This window comes from Ananas comosus, linkage group 6 (assembly GCF_001540865.1).
Source record: "Ananas comosus cultivar F153 linkage group 6, ASM154086v1, whole genome shotgun sequence".
In the NCBI taxonomy this organism is placed as follows: Eukaryota; Viridiplantae; Streptophyta; class Magnoliopsida; order Poales; family Bromeliaceae; genus Ananas; species Ananas comosus.
This window is the reverse complement of record NC_033626.1, coordinates 7,565,348-7,590,717: the sequence shown is the minus strand read 5'-3', so window position 1 is coordinate 7,590,717 and position 25,370 is coordinate 7,565,348. Positions and strand designations below refer to the sequence as shown.

The following is a 25,370-nucleotide window of genomic DNA, read 5'->3' as shown; positions in this document are numbered from 1 at the left end:
CTGTACCGACGTCGGATCGAAGTACCCACCTGTACAACTGTCGCGCCTGTCTCCTGACTGCAAAAGAACGTCAACCGGACCTAAGGAGGGTCCACTGGGTTAGTGTCTAACCCACAGCTAAGAAACCCTAAAAGCATAACCCACAAACAATCCCACGTAGATCGGTTTCCCAATACCGATTACCGTAACTCGCCGGAAGTCCCGAGAATCGCACCGGGACTCCGCCGGGACCCACTAACTATCCCGGAAGGCACCGACTCATGCCACGAGTCATTCGCTGCCACTAAACACTTATTTTAGTGTGACAAGGCAGCAAACACAAGGATACACAACCAAACAACTATTGGTGGATAATTGTTCGGATCCGGGTTCCCGGAAGTGTCTATTTCGACACCGGAACCCACCGTCGCTCACCCGTCATTTCTGAACTCTCGAAATGATGCGAGTGACCAGCCAATAAGGCTCAGCGACCACACAATAGCTCACGAAGCACCGTCGGAATAATTCCGAACCAAAACCGCGTTCCGTCGGCGGATTTTGCCGACAAACGCACCGGAAATACATTTCCGATCTTCGCAAAGGTCCGGGGCCTTGGACCATCAGTCCAGAGGTCACCCACAGCTCACCCATGCTGCCAACAGCAGCTACGACAAATCAAATTGCATAAAAGCCCTCCCGATTACCCGAAATCGCATTATTTCATGCGATTTCGGCGCTTTTATGGTCCGTCTACCCAAACCAGGAGTCATGCAGCCAAACCGAGACACCTACTGACAGGTCTCGACGTGCCGGAGGCCGTGCTCACCTTTTGGAGCAATTCCGGCCACTGTGGAGGGCGCACGCATGAAGCGAACTTCAGCGAAACAGCGCGCATGGTATCTAAATCGCGTCTAACACGCAAACCGGCGCATCGTTGACCCCTACGGAGGTGATCACGATGATCCTCACTAACTCAGTATCATCATGCTCACCTCCAGTAGCATCGGAGTGCCCTCGGATCGCTGGAACCGCGATCCGAACCCTAAACAGTGTGCTGAAACTAAACTAAGCTTACCGGAGCTTGGAGGAGCTAGGGCATGGCCGGCGGTGGCCGGACGGCGGGCGGTCCGGCCGGGGAAGGGTGCGGCAGGTCGAAGGGGTCCGGGGCACCAGCTGGCCGGCGGCGGGAGGTGGCCGGTGGCGCGGCGGCGGAGATCAAGTCCGCCAAGTTCCTCTCGGGTTCAAGGGCGCTGGCGGTGAAGCGGCGGCCGGAGGAGCCCGGGGCGGCGATGGTTCGTCGCCGGAGGTCGAGGAGGAGGTGGTGCACCCCCCGGTGGGCGGCGGCGGCGCTTGAAAGCCGAGCGGGCCCGACCTCGGCCCGCACGGGTCTGGGCGGCTGCGAGAGCTTCGGGCGGCGGCCGGCGTTGGTCGGGGACGTCGGGAAACACACACGGGAGGTCGCCGGCGGCAACTGGAGGTCGCTGGAGGTCCAAGAGGTGGCAGCGCGTCCGTCGGTGGGCGGCGGCGACGCGCGGAGGTCGAGTGCGCCCAGACTTGGCCCGATCCGGTCTGGACAGCAGCAGGCTGCCCGAGCGGCGGCCGGAGGTGCGCGGGGGCGACGGGGAGGTGCGCCGGAGGTCGCCAGAGGCCGGAGGAAGTCGGGGCGGCCGATCTAGGGCGGCTCCAACAAGCAGGCACCGAGCTGCAGTCGGCTCGGCCAGGGTTGGCCCAGGCTGGCCGCGGCTAGCTCTGCTGGTTCCGGCGACGCGCGCCGACGGCGGCATCGTCCGGCGACGGTGCCGGAGGTTGGTCTCTGCCCGGGGATGATGGTGCTCGGACCTAGGTGACTTCCTGGGTTCGTAACCACGATGCGGGGGAGTGGTTGGCCGAGAGGGAGAGAGAGAGAGGTGGTGCAGGGAATTCCGGCTGCCGGATGTGATCGCCGGCGGCCGGAGCATGAGCACGGGGAGGGCAGAATTGCAGGTGGGGCGGCTAGGGTAGGTTCGGCTAAGGAGAAGGCCAAAAGCTAGGGTTTTCTCATGAAACCCTAGTGTAACTACTATTTACATAGGTCCAAGTTGCAAAATAGTCCTCCAAGACTCAACAATTCTATCCGAGTCCCTCACAGCGTGGGTAAATCGCGCGGATACCCCTCCACGTCCGGTTTCACGCGATTCGGTACATAAAATGTCGCGACTTTTGCGAAAATATCGTTTTGCCAACACCGACCTATCCTCGATCAACGCGCGATCTCCGCAGATCCGTCCATCAGATTTGCGACTGGATCGCACCAGTACGATCAGCACCTCAGAGACAACAAAGCTACGATTTTGGTTCACCTCGAACGATCACGGATTCGCAACGAAATCCGTTCCTCCCTCCAACAGAAGAAACTACGCACAAAATACATATAAAACACGTATTTTTGGATTTTCTCGAAATCCGTGCGTCAAACTCAAAATCCGTCAACGCTAATAGTTCCAGAACAGCTGAACCGGTCGAAACGAGCTATTGGATCGCTATGAACGGAATCCGGTACACGCCGATAGCCAGCTCTACTCCGTGGCTTCACTGAAAAACCGGAGTTACTATTCACTTAAGTGAAAACTAAAAATCGCGTAATTTCTCCGTTTTAGCCCAGTTTCTCCTGAAACTTGATAAGTGCTTATGTAATTAAATTACACATATAAACATCGTCAACAGAGAGTTTAGCAGCACAGTAAAAAAAAATCTCAGTCCTTACATAGTGGCGACAAAATAATTATTTAGTGGCAAAAGTAGTGTCACCACTTTAAGTTAATTAATCGGTGGCCATTTGTTTTATCGCCACCGTAGATAACTAAATAGTGGCTATAAAATAGTCATTCAATGGCGAAAGTAGTATTGCCACTTTTAGTTAACTAATCAGTGGCAATTTTTTTTATTGCCACAATAAGTAACTATATAGTGGCGACAAAATTTGTCGCCACATTATTTTTGCCACCAATACTGTCATTTCTTGTAGTGAAAGGATTAAAATTTTGATGAGATATTTGAAAAACGCATGGATATTATGTGTGAGAAAAGTTAACCGGATATTATGTAGGTGGTTGATGTATATGATAGGTTGATTAATGAGATATTTGATAAATTTACAAATATTACGTTGAGAAAGGATTGATGGGTACGGATATTATGCGTGAGAAGGAAAATATTTGAGAAATGCGTAGATAGAAAATTTGATATAAATGTAAGGGTATTATTGTCACAAAAAGTGACAGATACTTTTATTTTCAATCGTTAGATAAGATCTAATGGTAAAAAATTAATATCTTTATTTGAGAATGAATTATTATTTTATAAATTATTTGAAATGATTGGTTAAAAATTATTAGACATGAAAATATTAGTAAAAGGATAGAAGTATTTTTGGAAAGAGAAAAAAATTCAAAACTCATACTTTTATAAGTAGTATAAATTAATAACATGTTCTTTCTTTTTAACTCTCTCTCTCTCTCTCTCTCTCTCTCTCTCTCTCTCTCTCTCTCTCTCTCTCTCTCGTCCTTTGTCCTCCTTTTCCTGTCTAGAAAATTCTATATCACCATTTTGAGATGTCACTGCAATTTTTTTTGTTTTATAATTAATATTCCTCAATTTTAATATTTTAAAATTGGGTAAAGCATATTATATTAATACTAATTGGCAAGTGATAACAATTAGTACTAACATTACAAATATTAGCAGGCACAGACGTTACTGATTATGTCAAATTTAACTGCATCTTTAAAAGTAAGAATTTAATTAAAAATAAATAATAACTAATAATCCAGTAATAATTGGTGACCGGTGCAATTAGCTCCTATTTGAATTTTATTTATGTTTATTACTCTCTAATTCGGTAATTTAAAATTATCAAATATTCTTTAAAAAATTATAATAATTTATTGTGCATTGTCACATGTGCGTAACGTGCATTATAGGTGCACATATCTTGTACCTAATAAAAGAAATGAAAGAAGAACATGTACGTACCTAAAAAAACGAAAGAAAAAAAAAGAAAAGAAAAAAAAGTCTTATCCGATCAGCTTGTATAGTGACGTTTCTTCTTATCACGGGAAGAGCAGCATTCAGTTCCGTGACGACACTGCAGTTATATATCAAGTGATGATAAGCGCTTCTTTTAGCCATAGGGTTGGACTATAGTGATGATCGGATATTGGATATGGATACAATTATCTAGTCATGCGTAGGGGTGGAGACCACTCGCAAAGGATCCCAAGTCATTACGAACACGACACATCTACGACGACGCTGAGGGTCGGTTGCACAACAAGGAAAGAAAAGCTACTAGGTAGGTACTTTCTTTACGTCACGGACAATGACCCTTCACCACCTTAGTTTCTCTTCCTGCTCTTTTTTTTTCTCTCTGTTTTTTTTTTTTTTTTTTTTTTTTTTATATTTAAGTTCACCAGCCACCAAAAGCTCTACTCTGCTTATCAGCTGCCCTAATCTAACTAGGGATGCTAACGGTGCGGATCCAGAGATGGAAGGATTTCTCCACCCCCGTTTTATTTCTTATCGGGACGGAACGGATTTAGGACGAATTATTATTATTATTTTTTTTTTGGGCTCTCACTGACCATCTTATTTGAGGCGGATCAGAACGGGAGCAAATCTTTAGCGGATTTTTAACGAATTCGGACGGATTGAAGGAAGAAAAGGGCCTCCCGCCTTCCACTCTATTTACTTAGCGGATTGGGACTAATTCGAAGCAGGTTATATGTTTTTATATTTTTTGTTTCCACTTACAGCTTCATTCGGAACAGATCGGGACGGGAACTCCACCGATCCGGAACCATTTGCATCCCTAAATCTTGCGTGACGTCCAACACCAAGGTTCGCGTTGCGCGCCATGAGAAAAGACAATAGTACAATAATATTTTGCAAGTGATAATGTGTCATTGCATATTGCACTAATTTAATTAATTAAAATATTTTTTTTTGTGATATTCTTTGTGTTAAATCTTATTGGATATACTTAATACCAGAGCGGATCGTAAATTGCTGGGTTAACTTTTTCTCGAGATTTGAATTGCCGTGTTAACTTTTTCTTGAGATTTGATTCACAATACAGGAAAAAAATATATTGTCCACACTTAATAAAGATATCAACTATCCTTGCTTTGAATTAGATAAAAATTTTTTTTTTTTTTTTGAGAGATAAATAGCACGTTACCCGCTTCATTTATTTCATTTAGAAATAAACTTAGCTAGAAATGTGAATCAACTAGGATTCGAACTTGGGTCTCGGATATCAACCATCAAACCTTTTGCCACTTACTCTAGAGACGGTCGGTTGAATTAGATAAAAGTTATTTCACTTTATTTTCACTTTGTGATAGTGATTCTATATATGGGAATTGTCCACGCCGTCCTAGTGAAAACATCTGTATTCCCACTAATTCTCGTCACCAAAACTCTAGATTTAACGTCGAAGCTTTATTCAGACCTAATTAATCTAGATAAAAAAAAATTTACTAGGGTTATCAAAACTGACAATTTATTTATTTAACCTGAGTTATCCACTCTATTAAATAAACTAATAAACTAAACCTTGAACTTCAAAGTCATATATCATTCATCAAATTTTTAACCAACTGCATTATTATATTGTCGATTATATTATTTGATTTTAATAAAGCAATTCAAAAGTTATAACTATAATGACCCAACCAGTTAACCAAATGTGCTATATATAAGTCAATTATCTGATTTGATTTTTAATGAAGCAGTTCAGAGGTTATAACTATAATGATCCGATCTGTTAGCAATAATAACTTGTCCGTTTAGACCGTAACGTCCTTATCAGTCTAATCACACACACAATCTAAAATTATTAAGCGATGTAAGGGCCGCCTTGTTCCAAGATCATCATGCAATTTAAGGCCCGCCTTATATTTTTGGTTGGTGAACCGACTCTAATATTTTAAGGCTCATCTCACATTTCTGGTTGGTGAACAGGCTCAAATATCAAAACTAACGACTTGATTTTCTAGCAATAATAACATGTTGAGTCTAAACTACTAACTCAAAATATTTAAACTCGGTTGTTATACTATGGTCATGGTCTTTTATTATATACCCAATAACAATCTCTTTCCCATTCGATGTGGGACTATTGGATGTTATCAGATGGGAAAGAAGTTATTATTAGATATATAAAAGACTATGAATCATAATAATAACAACTGGACTTAAATATTTTGAATCGGAGATTGGGTCCAACGAATTATTATTACTAGCCGGTCGTATTTTTACATTTGGTATCGGAGCTAATTCACCAGCCAAAAATATGAGATCGACCTCACATTGCCTGGTGATTTTAGACTTTGTGTGTGATTGGATTGATGAGGATATCACGGCTTAAATGAACAGAGTCTTTCACACCCTGGAATGGAGTTGTGATTAAGAATATAAGATAACATAAATCCTAATAACAATAACCAAGTTTAAGCATTTTAGATCAATAGTTTAGATCTAATAAATTATTAGTACTAGTGGTTCGAGTCGTTATGAAGGCTTTAAACTTTTGATCTTAGCAATAGTGAACAATTTTGGAGTTTTTCCTTTGCAGTTGTTTTGTGAGTTTTGCTTGGTCCAAGTATTTGTATGAATACCATAAAAAAGAAAGAATATCACTAGGATGCATTTGGTTTGAAATTTCCTAAATAACATAGTGAAGGATATCCCCATAAAGAAAATATTAAATTATTACTCTTTTTGAATTTTGGTTGGAAATAGCAAATCATCGAAGATGAAAATGGTGCTTACACAATTTATTTCTGTAGGTATAAACTCAAATATTAATTTTTAGAGATGTACATGCAAGTGCAAATTATTTGTTTAGGTATAGGCATAAAATTTCCAATTTTGAGAGGCATGGACATTAATATGTATTTATTTTAAATAAATTTAATAAATTATAGATGAAAATTTTATATTTTAAATTTTAAAGTCTGACATTCGAGATTTTTCCCCCCTTACGAGGTCACATGTAGGAAATGTTTGGTTGTAGTTTACATACAAATCCAAACATAGTATCTAATTTGATATATTTGAATCCAATTTCTACTATCAAAACTGCACAGGGAATTCAAACTGTAGAAATTAGAACTATATCCAAATTATCAACAATTCTAACTATAGCAGTCGGAGAGAATACCTTAAAACTTCAAAAATATCTTATTTATTCCCAAAAACCAAAATATTTTTTGTTGATTTTAAAAATTTCTTCAAATATTGCAATTTCTCTTAGGGTTTACTAATGGGATTAGGTGTTAGAAAGGTATTTTGATAATTTCTGGATAAAGTTTGAAAATTTTGCTTAATAGTAATGGATAAATAAGCAAAAGCTCCTAATTTTAAATAAGATGTAAGCCTACCTACTTAATCATTTTTTATATAATGAAATTTTTAACTTATATTGAGGGTAATCTCACCATTCAACATATAAAAGAATCAAATTTGTTAATATAGTTCTCTATTGTATATATAAACCTGATAATCTTTACCTTACCCGCAGGTATTCGTGGGTTACTCACAAATTTGCGGGTATGTGTACTTCTTATCTAAAAAATTATGGATAAAACATATAGATATCTGTTAAGTGGTAAGTATTTTGGGTAACGCATAGGTACATATGGGTACTCACATATATATTTTTTAAATTAAAAAATATAATCTTCATAATATTGACTCTATAATAATGATGAAAATTTTTTTAATTTGTATTATAAATGTTTGGAATGCTAAAATACTTTTATATTATTAATGTATGTCTTTTAAGATTTTATATTATTTATTGTATATTATAATATTTCAAATAACATACAAGTTTTGCTTTTAAAAATTTTATATATGTAAGCATTTGGATAGGATAGGACTAAAAAAAAGAAAATTCTTGCGGGTAACCCACATACCCACTCGTCTTCATGTGAATGGGTATGGGTAGAGATGTTGACTACCAAAAAATTTATGGGTAAATTTTATCTATACCCATATGACCCGTGGGTATAGTGATCCGTTTGCAAGTTACCCAATCCGCCCGTTTGCCAGGTCTAATTGTATACAACTAAATAAATTTTTTTAATATTTACAATATTTTTTAATATTTAATTAAATAAGAGGTATATAATTATAACTATCAGATTTTTCCACTACCACATGTATTTTTAGTTATACATCATTTACAATTATAATCAAGGTAAGAATATATACTAACTTCTTTGGATCCGGTTGTGTAACCTTTAATCAAGGTAAATATTTTACTTTTACAACCTAAGACTTTAATTTATTTGATTTGAGCTTATTAATGACCTTTAACTTGAGCTTATTAATTACTTTTACCTTTAAAATTTGAATGCGTAGTTTATTTTTACTGATTTAGTTAGTACATTTTATATAATTTATATAATTATAAATTAATTAAAGTGAGTAGTTATTTTAAATTTTATATCAGAAGAGCTATTAAATTATTTCAATCAAACAAATTAAAATATTTAATAATAAAATTAAATTTTTTAAAAACTAAGGTAGTGTGATTAAAGTAGTTCATAATTTTTTACATAAATTTTAGATATTTTTATGTAGAAATCAACAAAAGTAGCCTTAGTAGGGCCGTTATAAAAACAAAAATATTTAAACAACACCCCTATTCCTTCTTTCTTTTGTTTTTATTTTTATTTTTATTTTTATTTTTTGATGGACCAACCCTAACGCAAGTGGCAAAAAATTTAATAGTTGATATTGAAGGTCCCAAATTTTAATTCTTTTTGATTCACATTTCCAGCCAAAGTTTATTTTCTAAAAAAATAAACTCGACTAGAACGCTACTTTTCTCTCAAAAAAAGACTTTCATTCTTTTAAATTTTGGACCTTTTGGTGGATATTAAGAGTATAGGGGCTTGGCGGCATTTTACGCTAATTAAATCTCTAATTCGTTCTCTTCTCCTGTTCGTCACAGCCATCCGGCCCTCCCTCTTCATCTCGCTTCCGTACGACCTCTCCGCCTTGCATGCACGCGCGAGGCCGCTTGATCAACATCGTCGTCACCGTCATCTGTGGCCGCCGCCGCCGCGCATCTCATCTATCGACATTTTTGTTCGTCGTGGACGACACTTCATCGTCGTTGTTACCGTCTTTGAGAGAAGGTTTCTTTCTTTCATCTTTATCTCCATACCGAATCTTGAGATTCATCCAATCTCCTTGTTTATTATTATATTATTATTTTTGAAATACTTATCTCTTGATAATTGAAATTTGAAACCATTAAAATCTGATTTCTATTGATTTAAATTAATATTGATCATACTCTTAATTTTATCCCCTATTCTCCATATGATTTAGTTGTATAAATTCTGTATATTCTGCACACCTTTCGAAATGCCCTTCACATGTTCGACAAAATGTCTAAGAGAAGGCATATGTCGATTTTGTTTTCAATCTTGATCCCATCTTATTGGTTGTAAACTTATGTTTCAACATCTGAAAATCCTCTTTTTGAATACTAGAAACTTTTTATTATTTAAAATTCTCTTCATATTATCTTACCTCTTTGAATAATTTAATTCTTAAAACTCTTCATCTTCTTAATTGATAGTTAAGTTTTGCTGAGCTTATTATTCTAAATTCCTTCGTGCTCCGTCTCAACTTAGTTGAATGTGTTTGTTACCAATTGTTTATATAAGCTCTTCTTCTAATAGTTCTGCTCCTTTGTAATTTTATTTTTAGTTTGTAATTTTATTTTTAGTAGCTCATAAAGAATCGTAATTCTCTGTTTTAGGTTCCGGTGAATTGGCTCCCTTTGCATTCTTGACCGGATAGCTTATTAGCTTAGAAACTGTTTTTGAGGTAAGCGACCGGAGACCCATTAGCTTTTGCAAAATTATTTAGAAAAATATTCTAATTGTGCAAAAATCTTTATTTTATAGATCTTAAAATTAAGAGTTAAGCATATTATTAAATATTTCTGTAAACTGAGTTCAACTGTGATTGAAAGGTTTTTTAGCAAAATAATTTTAAAATTTGATAATCTGTTCTGTAAATTAGTGACCGGATAAATTGTAATGTCTCTTGGTATCCTGGTATGCTAATGTTAGCTATGTTGATATGTATTCTGTTATAGAAGCTAGTTTTGTCTCTGTATTGCGCTTCCGGATGTTTGTGCCTATTTGTGCCCCTATGCTGTATTTGCGTTTTCGCGCGCCTCTGTTCTGTATAGACACATTCGGGTGCCTCTATTTTGTTTTGCGCCTAGGATTTCGCCAACGGATCACATGATATAGTTAGTTACCGGAGACTTAATTTTTATTTCGTTTATTTGCTGAAAGAGAAAATACTTTGTAAATTTATAGTTTCTATTTGATCTGAATTTTAAATTCTAATAATCTCTATGTTTTGAAATTTTGTATCGCTTAAATTAATTTTTGTACATATTTGTTTGTATGCTTAATACGACTAATATGGTGTATAGTTGCTTACTTAGATATCGAGACTGATTTGCCGGGCGGGGGCGGGACCGAGTGAACGTTAGATATAGTTACTGTTTGAATTTAGTTTCTTTTGTTTTTATGTTTAGTATAATTAGATGTGAATATTTGAACTTTGTAAACTATCATTTGTTTATCTTCTTTCGTTATTTCTTCATACCTGCATTTTTGTTATTTATGGTATTTGTTGGAGCGAATTTTCGTTTGTGTTTCGTAGTAAACTCTAGTTTTATATATGTGAGAATTCATTTGCTTCTAGTTGAAGTTCAGTTGTTAGTCTCATCTTTTGATTCTTGGATTTAGTGAAAAATTTCGTAATCATTATTTTGCTTGTTTTCTCTCTTTTTCTATAATCTTGCATATTTGTTAATTTAGTAGGTATACGGTGTTTATTATGTTTCGAATTTGGAGCGTGACAAATAAAAAGTTAACCTTTTTGTGACGTATGTGTAGCATCACTGCTTATAAAAAATGCACAAGCAAGAAGGAGAGAAGTGGGACATTTTTTCGCGTCTTTTTCTGTGCGGCAACGTTGCCCACTTTGACCGTCCACCATCTTTTAGTTCAGGCTCGGCGCCCTTGTCTCTTTCAGGCTTTCTTCCATATAATAGTGCCTGTTACTTATTACAATAGACATTTCTATCCTTCTAGAAATCAGTAAAACCATTTCCCACACTCTCTCTCCTTATTTTCGGCGCATTTTTGGCTCCTCCTTGATCAAGTCTCAGCCGCAACACTCAGTATATGCGAGTCCTATTATTCCCATTTATTTCTTCTTCTTTGATCAAAATTTTCTGGGCCGGTCGAGCATTTGTTTCATGGCTTAATCCCTTTATTTCTTGAATTTTATTCTCGGCTCTGTCTTCGGCTCTAAGACTGTTGAGTTTTGATTTAATTTTTATTTTTTTATTGGTTTGTTGTTTTCGTATAAAAAATCGAGTTCTTGAATTTCAACATTCATTTATTTATTAGGTAACCGATGTCAAATGTACACGAAAGCATACCGCTCCAAGTAGATTTCTATTTGCAAAAAAATCCCGCCTTCTTCTTGATATTGTGGAATTTTCTGGTTTTGGTCGTACATTGTGTATTTGATTAAAATGGAAGAAACGAAATGTACTCTGTAATGTCGTCTTTATGTTGAATTCTTGACATTGTTGCTCAAAGAACATTGATTGCAATGTTGTTGTAGAATTTGCAGTTCATCTCTTACTTGTAAGCCATATTTTTTTTTTTTACAATATATCTTAATTTGTGTTCTCTGCTTATTTCATGCCATCATGCGATGTTCCAGTCATTGAGAAATGGAAATTTTCAAATTCTTCATGAGATGGCAATCTTTAAAACGGTTCATCTTAAAATGTCTGATAATTTCCAGGTGGATAAAGGAAGAATCAAAAACCGTATTAGGCATTCTGCGACAGAGTGAATCTTCATGGATTCTACAAGAAGAGAAGTGCGGGATCTTGGCCTGTTTGCTTAACAATTTCTTGAAACACTCTGGTAAAGCCTTAACTTATGAAACATTTTGGCGTTACAGGAAAATTGCAGCCTGCTGGGAAATGGAATTGTAGGAATACTTTCCGAGTCCATTAACAAGTGGGAAAGGCGGGCGCCCTTAACTCCCTCTCACTGTGCTCGCCTTCTGCTCCGTGGAAAGGGCAGAAGTGGAGTCGAACGGATTATCGTGCAGCCAAGCATGAAGCGCATCCATCATGATGCCCAATACAAGGATGTTGGATGTGAAATTTCCGATGATCTATCAGAATGTGGTCTCATTGTAGGAATAAAACAACCGAAGGTTACCCCAAACTAGTTGCTGTGTCTTCTTAAATTCGAATATTTGATGTTTTAGAGCTTGTATACGAAATGAATGTCTTGAAATACATTCGATTTTGCAGTTGGAGATGATACTTCCGGATAGAGCATACGCCTTCTTTTCCCACACCCACAAGGCCCAGAAAGAAAACATGCCCTTGCTAGATAAGGTGAAATGCTTGATGGTGCACCCTGTTGTCATTCCTATCGATCTATATAAATATATATTATTAATTGATGGACATTTCAAGTAGATTCTAGCTGAAAGAGTGTCCTTATTTGATTACGAACTGATTGTTGGTGATGATGGGAAGAGATTGCTAGCATTTGGAAAATTTGCGGGGAGAGCAGGCTTAATAGACTTCTTACATGGTCTGGGGCAACGTAAGAATCTTGAAACTCCTCCCCAGATGGATATATATTTCTCTTCAATTTTCCAGTCAGAACACATTTATTCATTTATTTATTTGTTTTTCCAAAACATGTTAAAGGTAGTCTCTATGATTTGTAGATTGCGGAAATTGGCATAATCATATTACTTGTTTTCTCTATTTTGCAAACTTTTGCTGAATTTTATATTCATTAAAGGTGATTCTGTGTGATTAGTTAGCAGGTTGGCTTCAATGAGATTTACAATCTAAGCTTTAATATTTCAGACAACTATTTTCTGGGAAGCATAGTACTGAATGTTGTATACATCTATCTGCTTCTGGAACTGTTAGCAATGATAGTATCCTAAATAGTTTAATATGTTTTTATCATTCCAGGATACCTATGTCTCGGATATTCTACACCTTTTCTATCGCTTGGAGCATCTTATATGTATCCTTCTCTTGCTGCGGCAAAGGCTGCTGTACTTGCCGTCGGCGAGGAAATAGCTACGCTGGGACTTCCATCTGGAATTTCCCCCATTGTATTTGTATTCACTGGAGATGGAAATGGTACTTTTAACTCCATAACTATTTCTGTTTTGCAAACGTTTGTTTTTTATTGTTCTCATCTACGTTTATCATGTGTTTGTAATATAATTGATAAAAGGACAATTAAAATCATCAATATATTGTTTTATCTTAGTTTATTTTAGTTTTGTTTGTAGCTAGTTATATAACACACCTTATGTTAATAAATCAAGGCCATAAAATTATCGTATCTTGTTACAGTTTCTTGTTTATATGGAGACTATTGAGATTTTGGTGAAAATATAGTGTGGCATGTTACTTAGCCAATGTATCTATTCTTTTACAAATCTTGATTAGTTGAGCATGAAATAAGGTATCTGCCTAAATTCCTAATCAGAATATGCTTCTTCCTTTAGTCATATAATTTAAGTCATGGTCAATACCTCTGTAGCATGTTATCTCTCTCTTCCTTGTTCTTTGACACTTTTTTAGTTTCTAGAAGCTCCAGAATTATATTATTCTAGTATTTTTTGATGAGTAAAGAAAAAGAAAAAAGCCAAAGTTCCTTGCATATGTTTTAATATAAATTTTAGGAGTTATTTCCTAGCTAACCTTCAAAAGTTTTTGATTTTCATATTTACCCCTCAAAAATTCTTGTACAGAAATCTACCCTTGTAAAGTTTCAATTTCATTTAAATACATCCTCAAAGTATGGTATATATGAATAACAGACAAAGTTCAAAGGGTTATATTTGAAACAGAGGGTAAATCTGAAATTGGGTGATTTTAAGGTTTGGCAATTATCTGATATATGGGTAAATATTATTATATACAGTTCTGTTTCATAAAGGGATTTAGTGTCCTGTGTAAGTGGTTTCTCCTTTAGTGTTTAGAGTAATAATCAAGAAATAGACCTTTCGAGGAAGAAATGGACATGTATCAAACTTATAAAGGTTCAACTTTATGACTTCACCTTTTTTTCCAAAGATTCAATTTGCTTTTTTTATGCAAATATAGCAATCCAAATATTACAAAAGCTCAATCCTACCAATAAATTGCGTCAAGAAGTACAATAAGAATTTCAGGAAAAAGGACAATATGATAATACCTACGATCCTTTAAGGGGATAAATGACCAAATATCATTTTTCAGATATCTCTGGTAAGAAAATAATGCTTTGTAGTTATTTGTTTGGCTTTGGAGATAAATTTCATCTTTAGATTGCAGATTCATTGTTCTCCTCTTCAGGATCAACACACTATAAGTTGAGTTAGCTAAGTTTCTATATCATTCTTATTGCAGCTTTGTAGTGCATATGTCAAACGAAACTTACATGATATACTTTGTTTATTACCAAGACAATTAGTGCTTCTTACCAAGCCTTTCTGTGATTTTTTTTTTTATACTAAGCTTAGCCTCCAGAAATCATAAACTGAAATGATAGATGGGGATAAAGTATATGGTAATTCCTATACTTAAGTTTGTGTTAAATGATAGAAAATTATCTACATGCAAAAAAAAAGGGATTATTCAGTTGACAGCAATTCTTCGTTTAGTGAGCGAATCTTACATTTAACTATATTTAAATTTTTTAGTTTCTCAGGGTGCACAAGAGATCTTCAAGCTCTTACCCCATACATTTGTTGATGCTGAAAAGCTTCCAGAACTTGCTATGGTATTGCTCCTCTTTTCTTCTCAATTATTCACTTTATTGAAGAATTTTACTTTAAAATATCTGTTTAATATTGCAAATTTGTGGAAATTCATTCTCATCTGTGTGTTCTCCTGTGTCTGCATGTCTATGTAAATTCATTTTAAAGTCCATCCAACTAAACGAGTATGTAACTTTGGTTAATTGGAACAACAAGTCTAAATTTGGTCAAAATATGGTCAAAATATGGCAGAAACCTGGCTTTGTAAATAAGCCATAACCCAGCATCTCAATTTAACTTTAACTAAGTATAGGTGCTGAGATGTATTCTTGAATCAATCTTTATGTGTTCCTCATATCTATTATTCAGATTAATAGCAAGTCAAGTGATTGTGCTAAATATCCACACACGCATGCTTTTAACAATATATGGTCACTGCAGTGGATGCCTTTTTTTTTTTTTTTTTCTTTTTTGAGTAAAAGGTAGCAAGCTATTGACTTTATTCATCAAAACAATGAATTAAGCTACAATCATGAGGCAACTAAGCCTTTATTCATCAAAACAATGAATTAAGCTACAATCATGAGGCAACTAAGCCTCCCGAGAGCCGGGGTAAAAAAAAAAAAAACAAAAGTTACAAAAGCTATTTTCTACGAAGATCTTCCTAACTATCTATTATGTCACGCTCCGCAACCGCCAGTTTGGTTGGTTCGGGCACGTCGAACAGACCCGAACGAACAGCACCTCTCCTGTCCGCCCAAGGCTAAATAATAAAGTCATGTACATCAAGTTGCCCAGGTAAACTTAAACAACATACATGATCAATGCGAGTGTAAATACAAGCATACAAAAGAGCAAAAGAGAGAGAGTTCTAACTATTACAACCATTCGACCATTTAGCATCATATACATCGGGTTTACATTTACATCTCCCAAAATGCATACATGAAGTCTACATAATCATCTCACAACATGTACAACTCTCCAAAATGCATCCTTACCAAATATACATCATCACTCTCAAGTACATAGGGTGCTCTAATGCAAAAAGGAAAGCTACTCACTATTAGAGCGCTATGCCCTTACCGCGATCCTCGCCCGGTGTGCTCGAACTCGGCCTTGCAACAAAGTGCGATGAGAACTATTGTCCATAGTTCCCAGTGGATTCGGCCACCAAATCCGCCGATCTTCCCACTAGGTCTAAGCAGGCATAAGCAGATAGATAGATAGGTAGATATGAATCAACTGCTACGTAGTAATCAAGTATGCAAATATGCTACTATGCCTCAATCAATATGAATGCATAAAATATATAGTAATGATGTCAACTATCATGCTACTATGTTCAACAAACCTGTCATTCATATGTTCACCCAATCACTTGGCTAACCCGAAGGTTCGCCCCAGACTTACATCTCAAATCCCATAGGTGAGGAGCTTCCGCCGCAACATCCCACCCGAGACTGCCTGCGGGACAACTACGTCTGTCCCTCGTGTGACAACTTCGGAGTGCACTACTTAGGTGGAGCGACCACGCCAAGTCCAAAACAGACTATGTGAGTATGATCCAGTCCTCGTCCACTGAGGACATCCTGCCAACTAGGGCTATCAACAACTCGGGAATTCAACTATCCCTATGTTCATGTTCAAGTGTCTCATCTACACTAAGTTCACATGCAACATATCACGACTCGGGAAATTCCTCTATCCCTAAGTTCCTCATACAATAAGTGTTTCCACTAAACTACATTCACATGCCACTCGTCCATGTTTTCATCTATTTACATGCCACTCGTTACGTCATTTCATATTCGTCAAGTTCATCACTTGTTTCGGCACTATAGGATTCCATTATCAAGACCCAATCCTTAGATATCCACTACATCATGCATCCACCTCACAATGCAATATCAACTATGGAAACATTAAGGAATAGGCAATACCACTATCACAATCCTACAATGCATAGCAATATGAAAATCACATGGTCGACCATGCAAACATAGACATAGAAGGAAGCTCGATGGCTTCAGATGGCACCCCCCATCTCTAGGTGATGCCGCGATGCTAGGAATCCAGTTTCACGATTTTTGGATGTCGCCTCGGCCTTCCAGGCGGAAACAAAGCCGAAACGGTCATTTTTCCCAATATCTTCGCATAGGTTCGACGGATGGAGAACCGACTTTACCAGCACGTTAGAATACTTAGCAATTTGGTTTGTATAGGGTTAATTTAGATCAAGCCCTTACATTTTACAAAACCCCATTTTGGAGCGCTCATATGCTACTATTGCAAGAAACCCATTTCCACTACTTGATTCAAGCAATAAGCATCTATTTAGCATCCTAGGGTTCCACTAAAACCAATTCTAGAGCATATAAACCTAACCCTAGAAATCCACCATTAGAGAACATCAAGCTTACCTCAAAAGCTTGCTCCCTCCAAGCAAAGGAAGAAGATGATGATGGTGTTCTTCCCCCAAGCTCCAATCTCCACCAAATCTCCCTTTTCCTTTCCACCTTGAAGAGATAGAGAAAGAGAGCTTAGAGAGAGAGAGGGAGAGTGTTTTAGGTTTAGGTTTGGGAGAGAATGAGAGAAATGAGAGAGACAACCCCTCATTTAACTCCCCACTTGGCAAAATTGCCAAAAACCCCTCTAACTCTTCCATTTACACACTGCCTGAACTGGGCATTTTCGGGTTATGGGGTCTAGACCCTGAAGCTAGGGTCCGGACCCCGAGAGCGTATAAATTCTGCAAATTGCAGAATTTTAACATCTTGCTCTCCAAGGTCCTTACTAACCCTCTAAAGCCATTTTCGACGATTTCGGATATTCCGAAGTTTCCCAAACCAATCGTCGATCAATTTTGATCGAAGTTCGGTTTTACGTCTCGAGGATTCAATTCCTTACATATTAACCTCAGAATTCCATCTGCACTTGTCTTGGTTTTCTATCCTTATTTCGAAAACTGTTGTTGTTTCCTTGATGCCAAGTAGCCCACCACACAGCGGTTAATGTGGTCAACCTCTTCGTTCTTCTTTAGGTGTACTTTTCCCCCCTAGTTACTTTCCATATTTCCCCCACATGACTCATATTTCTCTTTAGTTGATCACTCATTTCCACACCCAACCCCGAGCATACTGCTAGAAGAAATGCACATCCAACAAATAAGTGATCCATTGTCTCTTCATCATTGTCAGTCATAACACATATTTCTTCCCTATGCCATCCTGTTTTAATTAGATTATCTAGAGTGAGGACCCTCTTCCTTAGAATTAGCCACACAAAGATCTTCACTTTAAGCGAAACTTTCAGTTTCTAGATGAGCGGGGTATTAGGGTCCTTTATCCTTTCGTCTGTTGCAACGTCGTTAGGTGATTTAATCATTGCTGATCGGAGGCCTATCTCCACTTAACTGTATTAGGCCTTTCACACAATACAAAATCAAATAGAACCCCCTTGAGTTCTTGTATGCATTTTATCTTGTGTGTTGTGCTAGCTTCGCATCCTATTATTAGATTTGTTAACTAATAAGAGGCAGGTAGAAAGACAAAGCATACTTGGCTCCTTTCTTACATAGTTTATGAATGTATTTAATTTACGAAGGGTTTATCGCACTTTTGAAGCAAATTACGTGACGGTTGCACGGTTGGTAAAATGATGTCGAATTGGTTGTTTTGTTGGAGAATCGGTTGCTTTTTTCGAATAATAGGTTGCTGTTATGACATAATTCACTCAGAAAAATGTAAAAAACATTCTTTTCTCGTTGAGTCATAACAAAATCAAAACTTCTCGAATTATCTATTATTTGAGTCATAGACTTAAGGAAAATATGTGTGAACTTGCAATCTTACATTCTGCTTCTTGTTACCTATGCCTAATTTCTTAGCGACTTTAATGTTCTTCAAAGATGGTATAAATTATTGATATATTAGATTGCAGTGTTTAAACTTCTCATTTGTTCTCAAGTGCTTATCACTGCTTAAGTAATTCCTGCTTGCTTATTTCACCATTATCATTTTTCATATACTTGGTTTAGTTAACTTTATAATCTTTTTCTAGAAGAGTAATCATTGTTCTGTGTCTTGCGAAAAATAATTGTAGGCTGGGCACTCTCCTTCAACAAGGCGTGTATTTCAAGTATATGGCTGCATTGTAACATCTCGAGATATGGTTGCCCCCAAGGATTCAACAAGAAATTTCGACAAAGTATTTCAATAATTCTTTTTGGTTCCATATGTCTTTTAAATAAGTATTTTATTTAATTTTCGTTGCAAGTTTCTTCTAATGGTTAAAATTAAGTTCAACCATCACAAGGATTAGCTAATTTGCAAATATATTTCTAAATTAATTTTGGATCATATAGATTGATATGAAGAAAATGGTTTTGAACAATTCCAAAGTAACAAATTGGTTCATTTTTGAGGACTGAAGAAGGTCTGAAAAGGGAGCTGTTGGAGAAGTATGAGGTTTTATCAAGCACCAAACTTTCTCCTTTAGTGACTACTAAAATTGTTATGGCTAAAGATGATGTTAAAGAATGTGAAACAACCGTTAATCTCTAATAACTTAAGCCACGAGAGAACGATATTTTTTAATATTTATATTCAACAGCCCCCCCTCACGTCTGGGCTCGAGATAGTTTGATAGGTCCAAGATATGGATTTGAATTAAATGAGAGAAAATTAATAATGTTAGGAGCCCGACGGGATTCGACTCAGGACCTCCTGTTTTGATAGCATGTTAAATTGTGTGAAACAACCGTTGTTCTCCAAAAGCTTAAAGATACTATGTTATAGTGTTTTTAATAGTTATATTCAACAAATGGAAATGACATAAAAGATAAAGTTTTACCATTATCAACTACTGTGACTTAATATGTTTACTACTTGAGTAGCCTTGCTGGCTTCTTAGTAATTTGATAGTTGAATGAGTTTTACTTGTCGTTTCTTCCTTTCATATATATATATATATATATAGAGCTAGGCTCCTATGCTTTCGAAAGTACGGGAGGCCCCGTGCTTGTAAGTTGTTTTCGATGATGGGACATCCGATTCGGCGATCGGTTCCGTTAAACTTGATCTACGCTATTGTAACTATCTAGAAACCAAATTTCATAATTTTTTGATTTCGTTTGTCTAGTGAACCGATCGTACTCATGTTTGATGTTCCATCCCCCAACCCAAGTGGTGCAAGGGGTTTACCAACGGATGTGGTGTACATGTTTAGGTAGAGGATGAGATAGGTAAGAGAGTTAACTTAGAGATATATTATTATCTACGGCGTTTGATCGAGTTTTAGAAAAAATAACTTAAATAAAATATTATAAGTTTCGTGAACGTATAGTTTTCGGTATATATATATACATATATAAACTGTATAAAGAATGGAAAAAAAAAAAAAAAAAGGATGACATTGTAAAATCTACCGATAAATAATAATCCCGATTTTATACAGAATAAAAACCGGGGTATTACTATCCAGCTCTTCTGATTATTCAACTCAACCTACTCAAATTATTCAACTCATCACAACGCCAAGTGTTCTCTGGATTTCCGTTCTACGGGCTGTTATCTGGATTGGAAGTCCACCCAACTCAGCCTAGCTTCGGGCACTCGCGACACCAACTCAGGAATTTATGCTAATCACGCGGGAGGGAAGGAAAGTTGTGCATAAAAACTCTATTAACCAATCGCGAATGCCAGGTGTTATGTCTAATATAAATGATTTAACGAAAACTTTAAATCTTTATAATCCACGCTGCGCATCTCGCATGCCCCTTGCGTCGTGGCCCACGTCCCTTTTACACCCTCGTTCATCCCAGCTCGTTAATGGACAGGGTGTAGTTTCCGGGCATGGTAAACATTCACCATTACCACACATAGCTCTGCATAACCCAGTAATCGGAGGTGGTTGTACACTTTTGTTTTTTAATTAAACTTTTTTTTGTATGTGATGTTAGTTGGGTGTAAAAGTTGTTAGAAAATTTACTTGCCGGGGGAAAAGGTACCTCACACGATACGCGTGGGGTTTAACATGGAGGAAACGTTAAATTGGAAGCAATTAATTAATGCGAATTAAAGGTGATTATATATAAATCGAATAATGGTCATTATGTATGATACAGGCGAAGGTGGAGGTAAATGCTTTTAGGCTGCCTGCTCCAGCTAATCACGTTAAGATATTGCTAGCGATCTTAAGGTGCATACGTTAACGTCCGAATACATCCTTATGTGATAAAATAAATATATGTACATTTGCTTTCATCCGCATTATAGAATAATATTAAAGCTGTGGTTAAATGCGAGGTTTGAGAAGTTTCCAAATAATAATAATAATAACAATAATAATGCTCTGTATTTCATACTAGACTAAAACAAACTAAGTTTTTTATCAGTTTAAACCTGTTTTTTAAAACAAGTTTTTTTAATTTGAGGTCTTAAAAGAAAATAAAAAAGAGGATTAATTTTAGACTCACGCCTAAGCTTCAAACGAAAACCTGTTCGTTCTATATATTAACTAGGATCTTAGAATTATTATCAAATTTGTTAATTAATTTAAGTAAAGTATACGATAAAATCTAAATTTATCGAAATAAAGTTTTTATATGTTTTGAAGAAATTTGACGATTATAAAGCTGAGATTTATGTTTTTAAAACCTATCTTTAAAACTATGCGATAAATGAGAAGAATATAAAAAACGCTTCGATGTACATTTCCCAAGTTTACAGTGCGTGCACGGTAAGTCTTAACCCAAATGGTAGCTTTTTATTCATTAAACATGACAACGATAAAATTTTTTATTTTTTATAAATATATTTTATCATGTGTCTTTCTTACAACTTAATAAATTCTAAAAAAAAAAAAGGCATATGTATTTTAGACGTAAATTTTATTTATATTTTATTGCTATTACGAGATCTAAAATAGAAAAAAATTCAAATTAAGTCTTTTACACCAGAGCAAATGTGCACGTCACTTTTTCATGCTATTTTTTCTTTATAAAATAAAATAAAAAGATAACGCTTCTTAATTTCTCCGACACTTTAAACAACGCGCATGCAACCTTATTACTCAATTAATTCATTAATACCTTTTACCCTCTAACCACATGTTAACCTCTACGGAGGTATCGGATTATATTCTCCCCGAAAAGATTAGTGGGTGAAAACCGTTTTACCAGAGTAATACTAACGGAAATTCAGGATAGTTTGTGAAAGGTAACTTACTAAGCGTGTTAGGCTACGCAGCAGTAAAAAGGGAGAGAAAGAAAAAGAAAAAAGAAAAGGAGAAAAAAAAAAAATAAACAAATTATATTATTATATTTAATTATTAGAAACTACTTGCATACGTATGCAGGTGCATAGTAATAAACGGCGTGTTGTATCTTTTTCTTTCTTCTTCTTCTCTTTTCTTATTTCTTTCTATGATGATGATGAACCCCCCACCCCCCCCCGCTAGAGTGCCAGTGGTTAACCACCATCGAACGGAATAAACGAAACAGATGCTTACAACTAGTGGGTGTACGGAGAAAAAGAAAAGAAAAGAAAAAAAAAAAAAATTTTTTTTCTCTAATTTTTATTTATGTATGTATACATAATCACGAGTGTCCTTAATCCTTAACTATAGGCAATTTTATCCCCGTTAACAAATATATAAGAACTTTTTAAAAACTGAAAGATTAAATAGAAAAAATCTTCCAATTATAACTTTTATGAAAAAAAAAAAATATAAGTTTGATAAAATTTATATTAAAATCTCAATTTAAAGCAATTATTTGACAATCGTTATCGATAATAAACATACTTTAATGATAAAACAGTAAAGTTTATATAAGAAGATTGAAATAACTGAAAAAATAAACAGGAATTCAATCCCCATGTTTTTCATAAAACTAAAAACTAGAAAAGTTTATATGGAAAGATGGTAGTGGTTATTAAAAATAACGGGAATTCAATTCCTGTTTTCTCTGTAAAACTAAAAAAAAATAAAAATTGAGATTATCTATAAATTGAATGTAAATTGTGTCCAATTGAATTGCCTACTATTGACATTCCAATAAAACTTTATTGCCTCCTGGTATATTCCCGCCTCCTTATATACTTCCCATACAACTTTTCTTTTTTTTCATTCCTATTTACTCTTTAAATACTTCAAAACTTTCTATATATGCGTTAATAAAGTAATTTTATGATAATTTAAAAATAGCTATTATTAATCAATAAAATGTGCCATAGTCTTACATTCTAGAATTCAAGCTTAGAATAGTAGTACAAAGAATGAAATTTTCATATAAAAACTTATTCAATTATGGAAGCATATTATATGTGCTCGTGAAACTATAAAAAGAACATAATAGAGATACAACTTTAATATCTAGTAAACTCCACACAGACATGTATTATATATATATATAGTTTGTAAAGTAGTTTTAAGTCAACGAATTATAATTTGACAGATAAAGCGGAAAAACAAGAGATGTTTCGAAATCTTAAAAAATAGCGGCATAATAAAATGTCTTTTTTATGAAGTTTTCAACCTTGTTCATTTGTGATATCTATGATATTAAAGGTATATACGATTTTATGGAAATTATCGTGATTCAGTAAAGACGATAATTTAAAAATCAGGAACCTACTTCCTTATACGTCAATCTTCGTGATTCAATAAACGCGATAATTTAAAAATCAAGAACTTACTTCGTTATACGTTAATCTTATTATCACCAAAAAATATCAAATCACTCACTAACCACCTTATTGTACTAGATTCTCCATCTTTATCAATTTTCCCATCTAAATCACCGTTTTTTGAACCCTCGTAATTTACGAACTTTAACTATCATAATATCACCTTGTGTGTGTGTGTGAGAGAGAGAGAGAGAGAGAGAGAGAGAGAGAGAGAGAGAGAGATATATATATATATAAACAAACCGATACCACGAAAATTTTCGTGTTTCGTTAACCACAAACCGATGCCACGAAAATTTTAGTGGTTCGTTAACCACGAACATTCAAAAAGCAGCAATCTAGTAGAGAAACTGGTAAAAGTAGACTATCTAATATCTGGTCGAGTTAGGATTCTCTCGTGATAGTAGGATTGACATGTAGGGAATTGGGTTCCTATTTTTTGAATGTTTATAGTTACTGAATAATGAAGATTTTCACATTTCTATTAATATATATATATATATATATATATATATATCTCAACTCGATATTATGAAAATGTTCATAGTGGTAGTACCACGATAATCCAAAATTCGGTAACCTAGATGAAAAACTAATAATTATCGGGAACCTAATTTGTGATAAGGTGCATGGTGGTGGATAGTGGTGGATGGTGGTAGTAGAGTTGGAGTGTAGAGAGATAGGTTCCCGATTTTTGTGTGTTCATAGTGGGGTACTATGAAAATGTTCATAAGATCGGGATGATATATATATATATATATATATATATATATCTCAGGCAGAGGGCATGAAAGCTTTCATGCCCTCCGGGGCACGAACATTCAACAAAAGCTACTATCCTGCAAGCTAAGCTGCTAGCCGAGGCAATCCATACTAGATGGGTTAACCTTGATAAATCTTTGGTTTAAATCTAAAAAAACCGTAGTAAATGATTCGCTAGTTTTCCAGATTTTTTACTGATAAAATTGCCAGCTACACCGTGTAAAAATTCAAGTTGCCACATCTTCATAGGTTTAATGTACTTTTAAATTATCTTTTAAGATGAATTGTAGTCATCGTTCTAGTTATGAAGGCTAAATTTTAAACTTAGGAAATAGTGACAAAAAATACTCTAAAAGTAAAAGTCGACAAGTAAAACTCCGATGAGNCTATATATATATATATATATATATATATGAGCAGAACTGCTGTGCTCTCAGGAGCACGGAGGCCTTCGTGCTCTTGAGCCGTTTTCGATGATGGAATTTTCGAATCGACAATCAGCTCCGTTAGACTTGATCTAGCGTATTTGAAGTTTCTAGAAAATAATTTTTGTGATTTTTTGATATTATTTACCTAGTAATCGAAAGGGTTCAAAATCAATAATTTTTAATGGTTGATATCTGACGTTTTCAAATTTAACGGTGTAGAAGTATTCAAATCAGGTGAAATTTTGATACAAAATTCTTTATACTATCTATAACAAGATCATTATTTCTGATCGAAAATTTTAGTGCTCTATCACCACTTTTTATAGGATTTTTATTTTCAGCTGTTAAAAATTATTGATTTTGAATCATTTTGATTGCTAGGTAAATGATATCGAAAAATCGCAAAAATTATTTTCTAGAAACTTCAAATACGCTAGATCAAGTTTAACGGAGCCGATTGTCGATTCGGAAACTCCATCATCGAAAACGGCTCAGGAGTACGGATCCGTGCTCCTGAGAGCACAGCAGCCCTGCTCTATATATATATATATGAGTCCGATTGGGATACTTTCGATAGCACGAAGCATTTGATGCTATCAAGTTTTTTGCCGTTAGA

At 35.7% G+C, this 25,370-nt stretch overlaps 1 protein-coding gene across 5 annotated transcripts in view; it reads left to right on the top strand.

Moving 5' to 3' along the window:
• The window catches only part of LOC109711713 (alpha-aminoadipic semialdehyde synthase), a 35,081-nt gene continuing 14,178 nt past the window's right edge, over positions 4,468-25,370 (top strand). The window contains exons 1-10 of one of the 5 annotated variants that reach the window (XM_020234888.1): positions 4,468-4,733; positions 8,981-9,167; positions 9,800-9,867; positions 11,884-11,961; positions 12,046-12,306; positions 12,407-12,493; positions 12,578-12,707; positions 13,091-13,264; positions 14,818-14,897; positions 18,979-19,083. In XM_020234888.1, the coding sequence (XP_020090477.1) occupies positions 11,941-11,961; positions 12,046-12,306; positions 12,407-12,493; positions 12,578-12,707; positions 13,091-13,264; positions 14,818-14,897; positions 18,979-19,083 (858 nt within the window). In that variant the 5' untranslated portion in view covers positions 4,468-4,733; positions 8,981-9,167; positions 9,800-9,867; positions 11,884-11,940. Of the gene's footprint in view, positions 4,734-4,766; positions 4,855-8,980; positions 9,168-9,799; positions 9,868-11,883; positions 11,962-12,045; positions 12,307-12,406; positions 12,494-12,577; positions 12,708-13,090; positions 13,265-14,817; positions 14,898-18,978; positions 19,084-25,370 lie in introns of those variants that run through there. The other 4 variants (XM_020234891.1, XM_020234887.1, XM_020234892.1 and 1 more) reach the window with 4 other exon arrangements.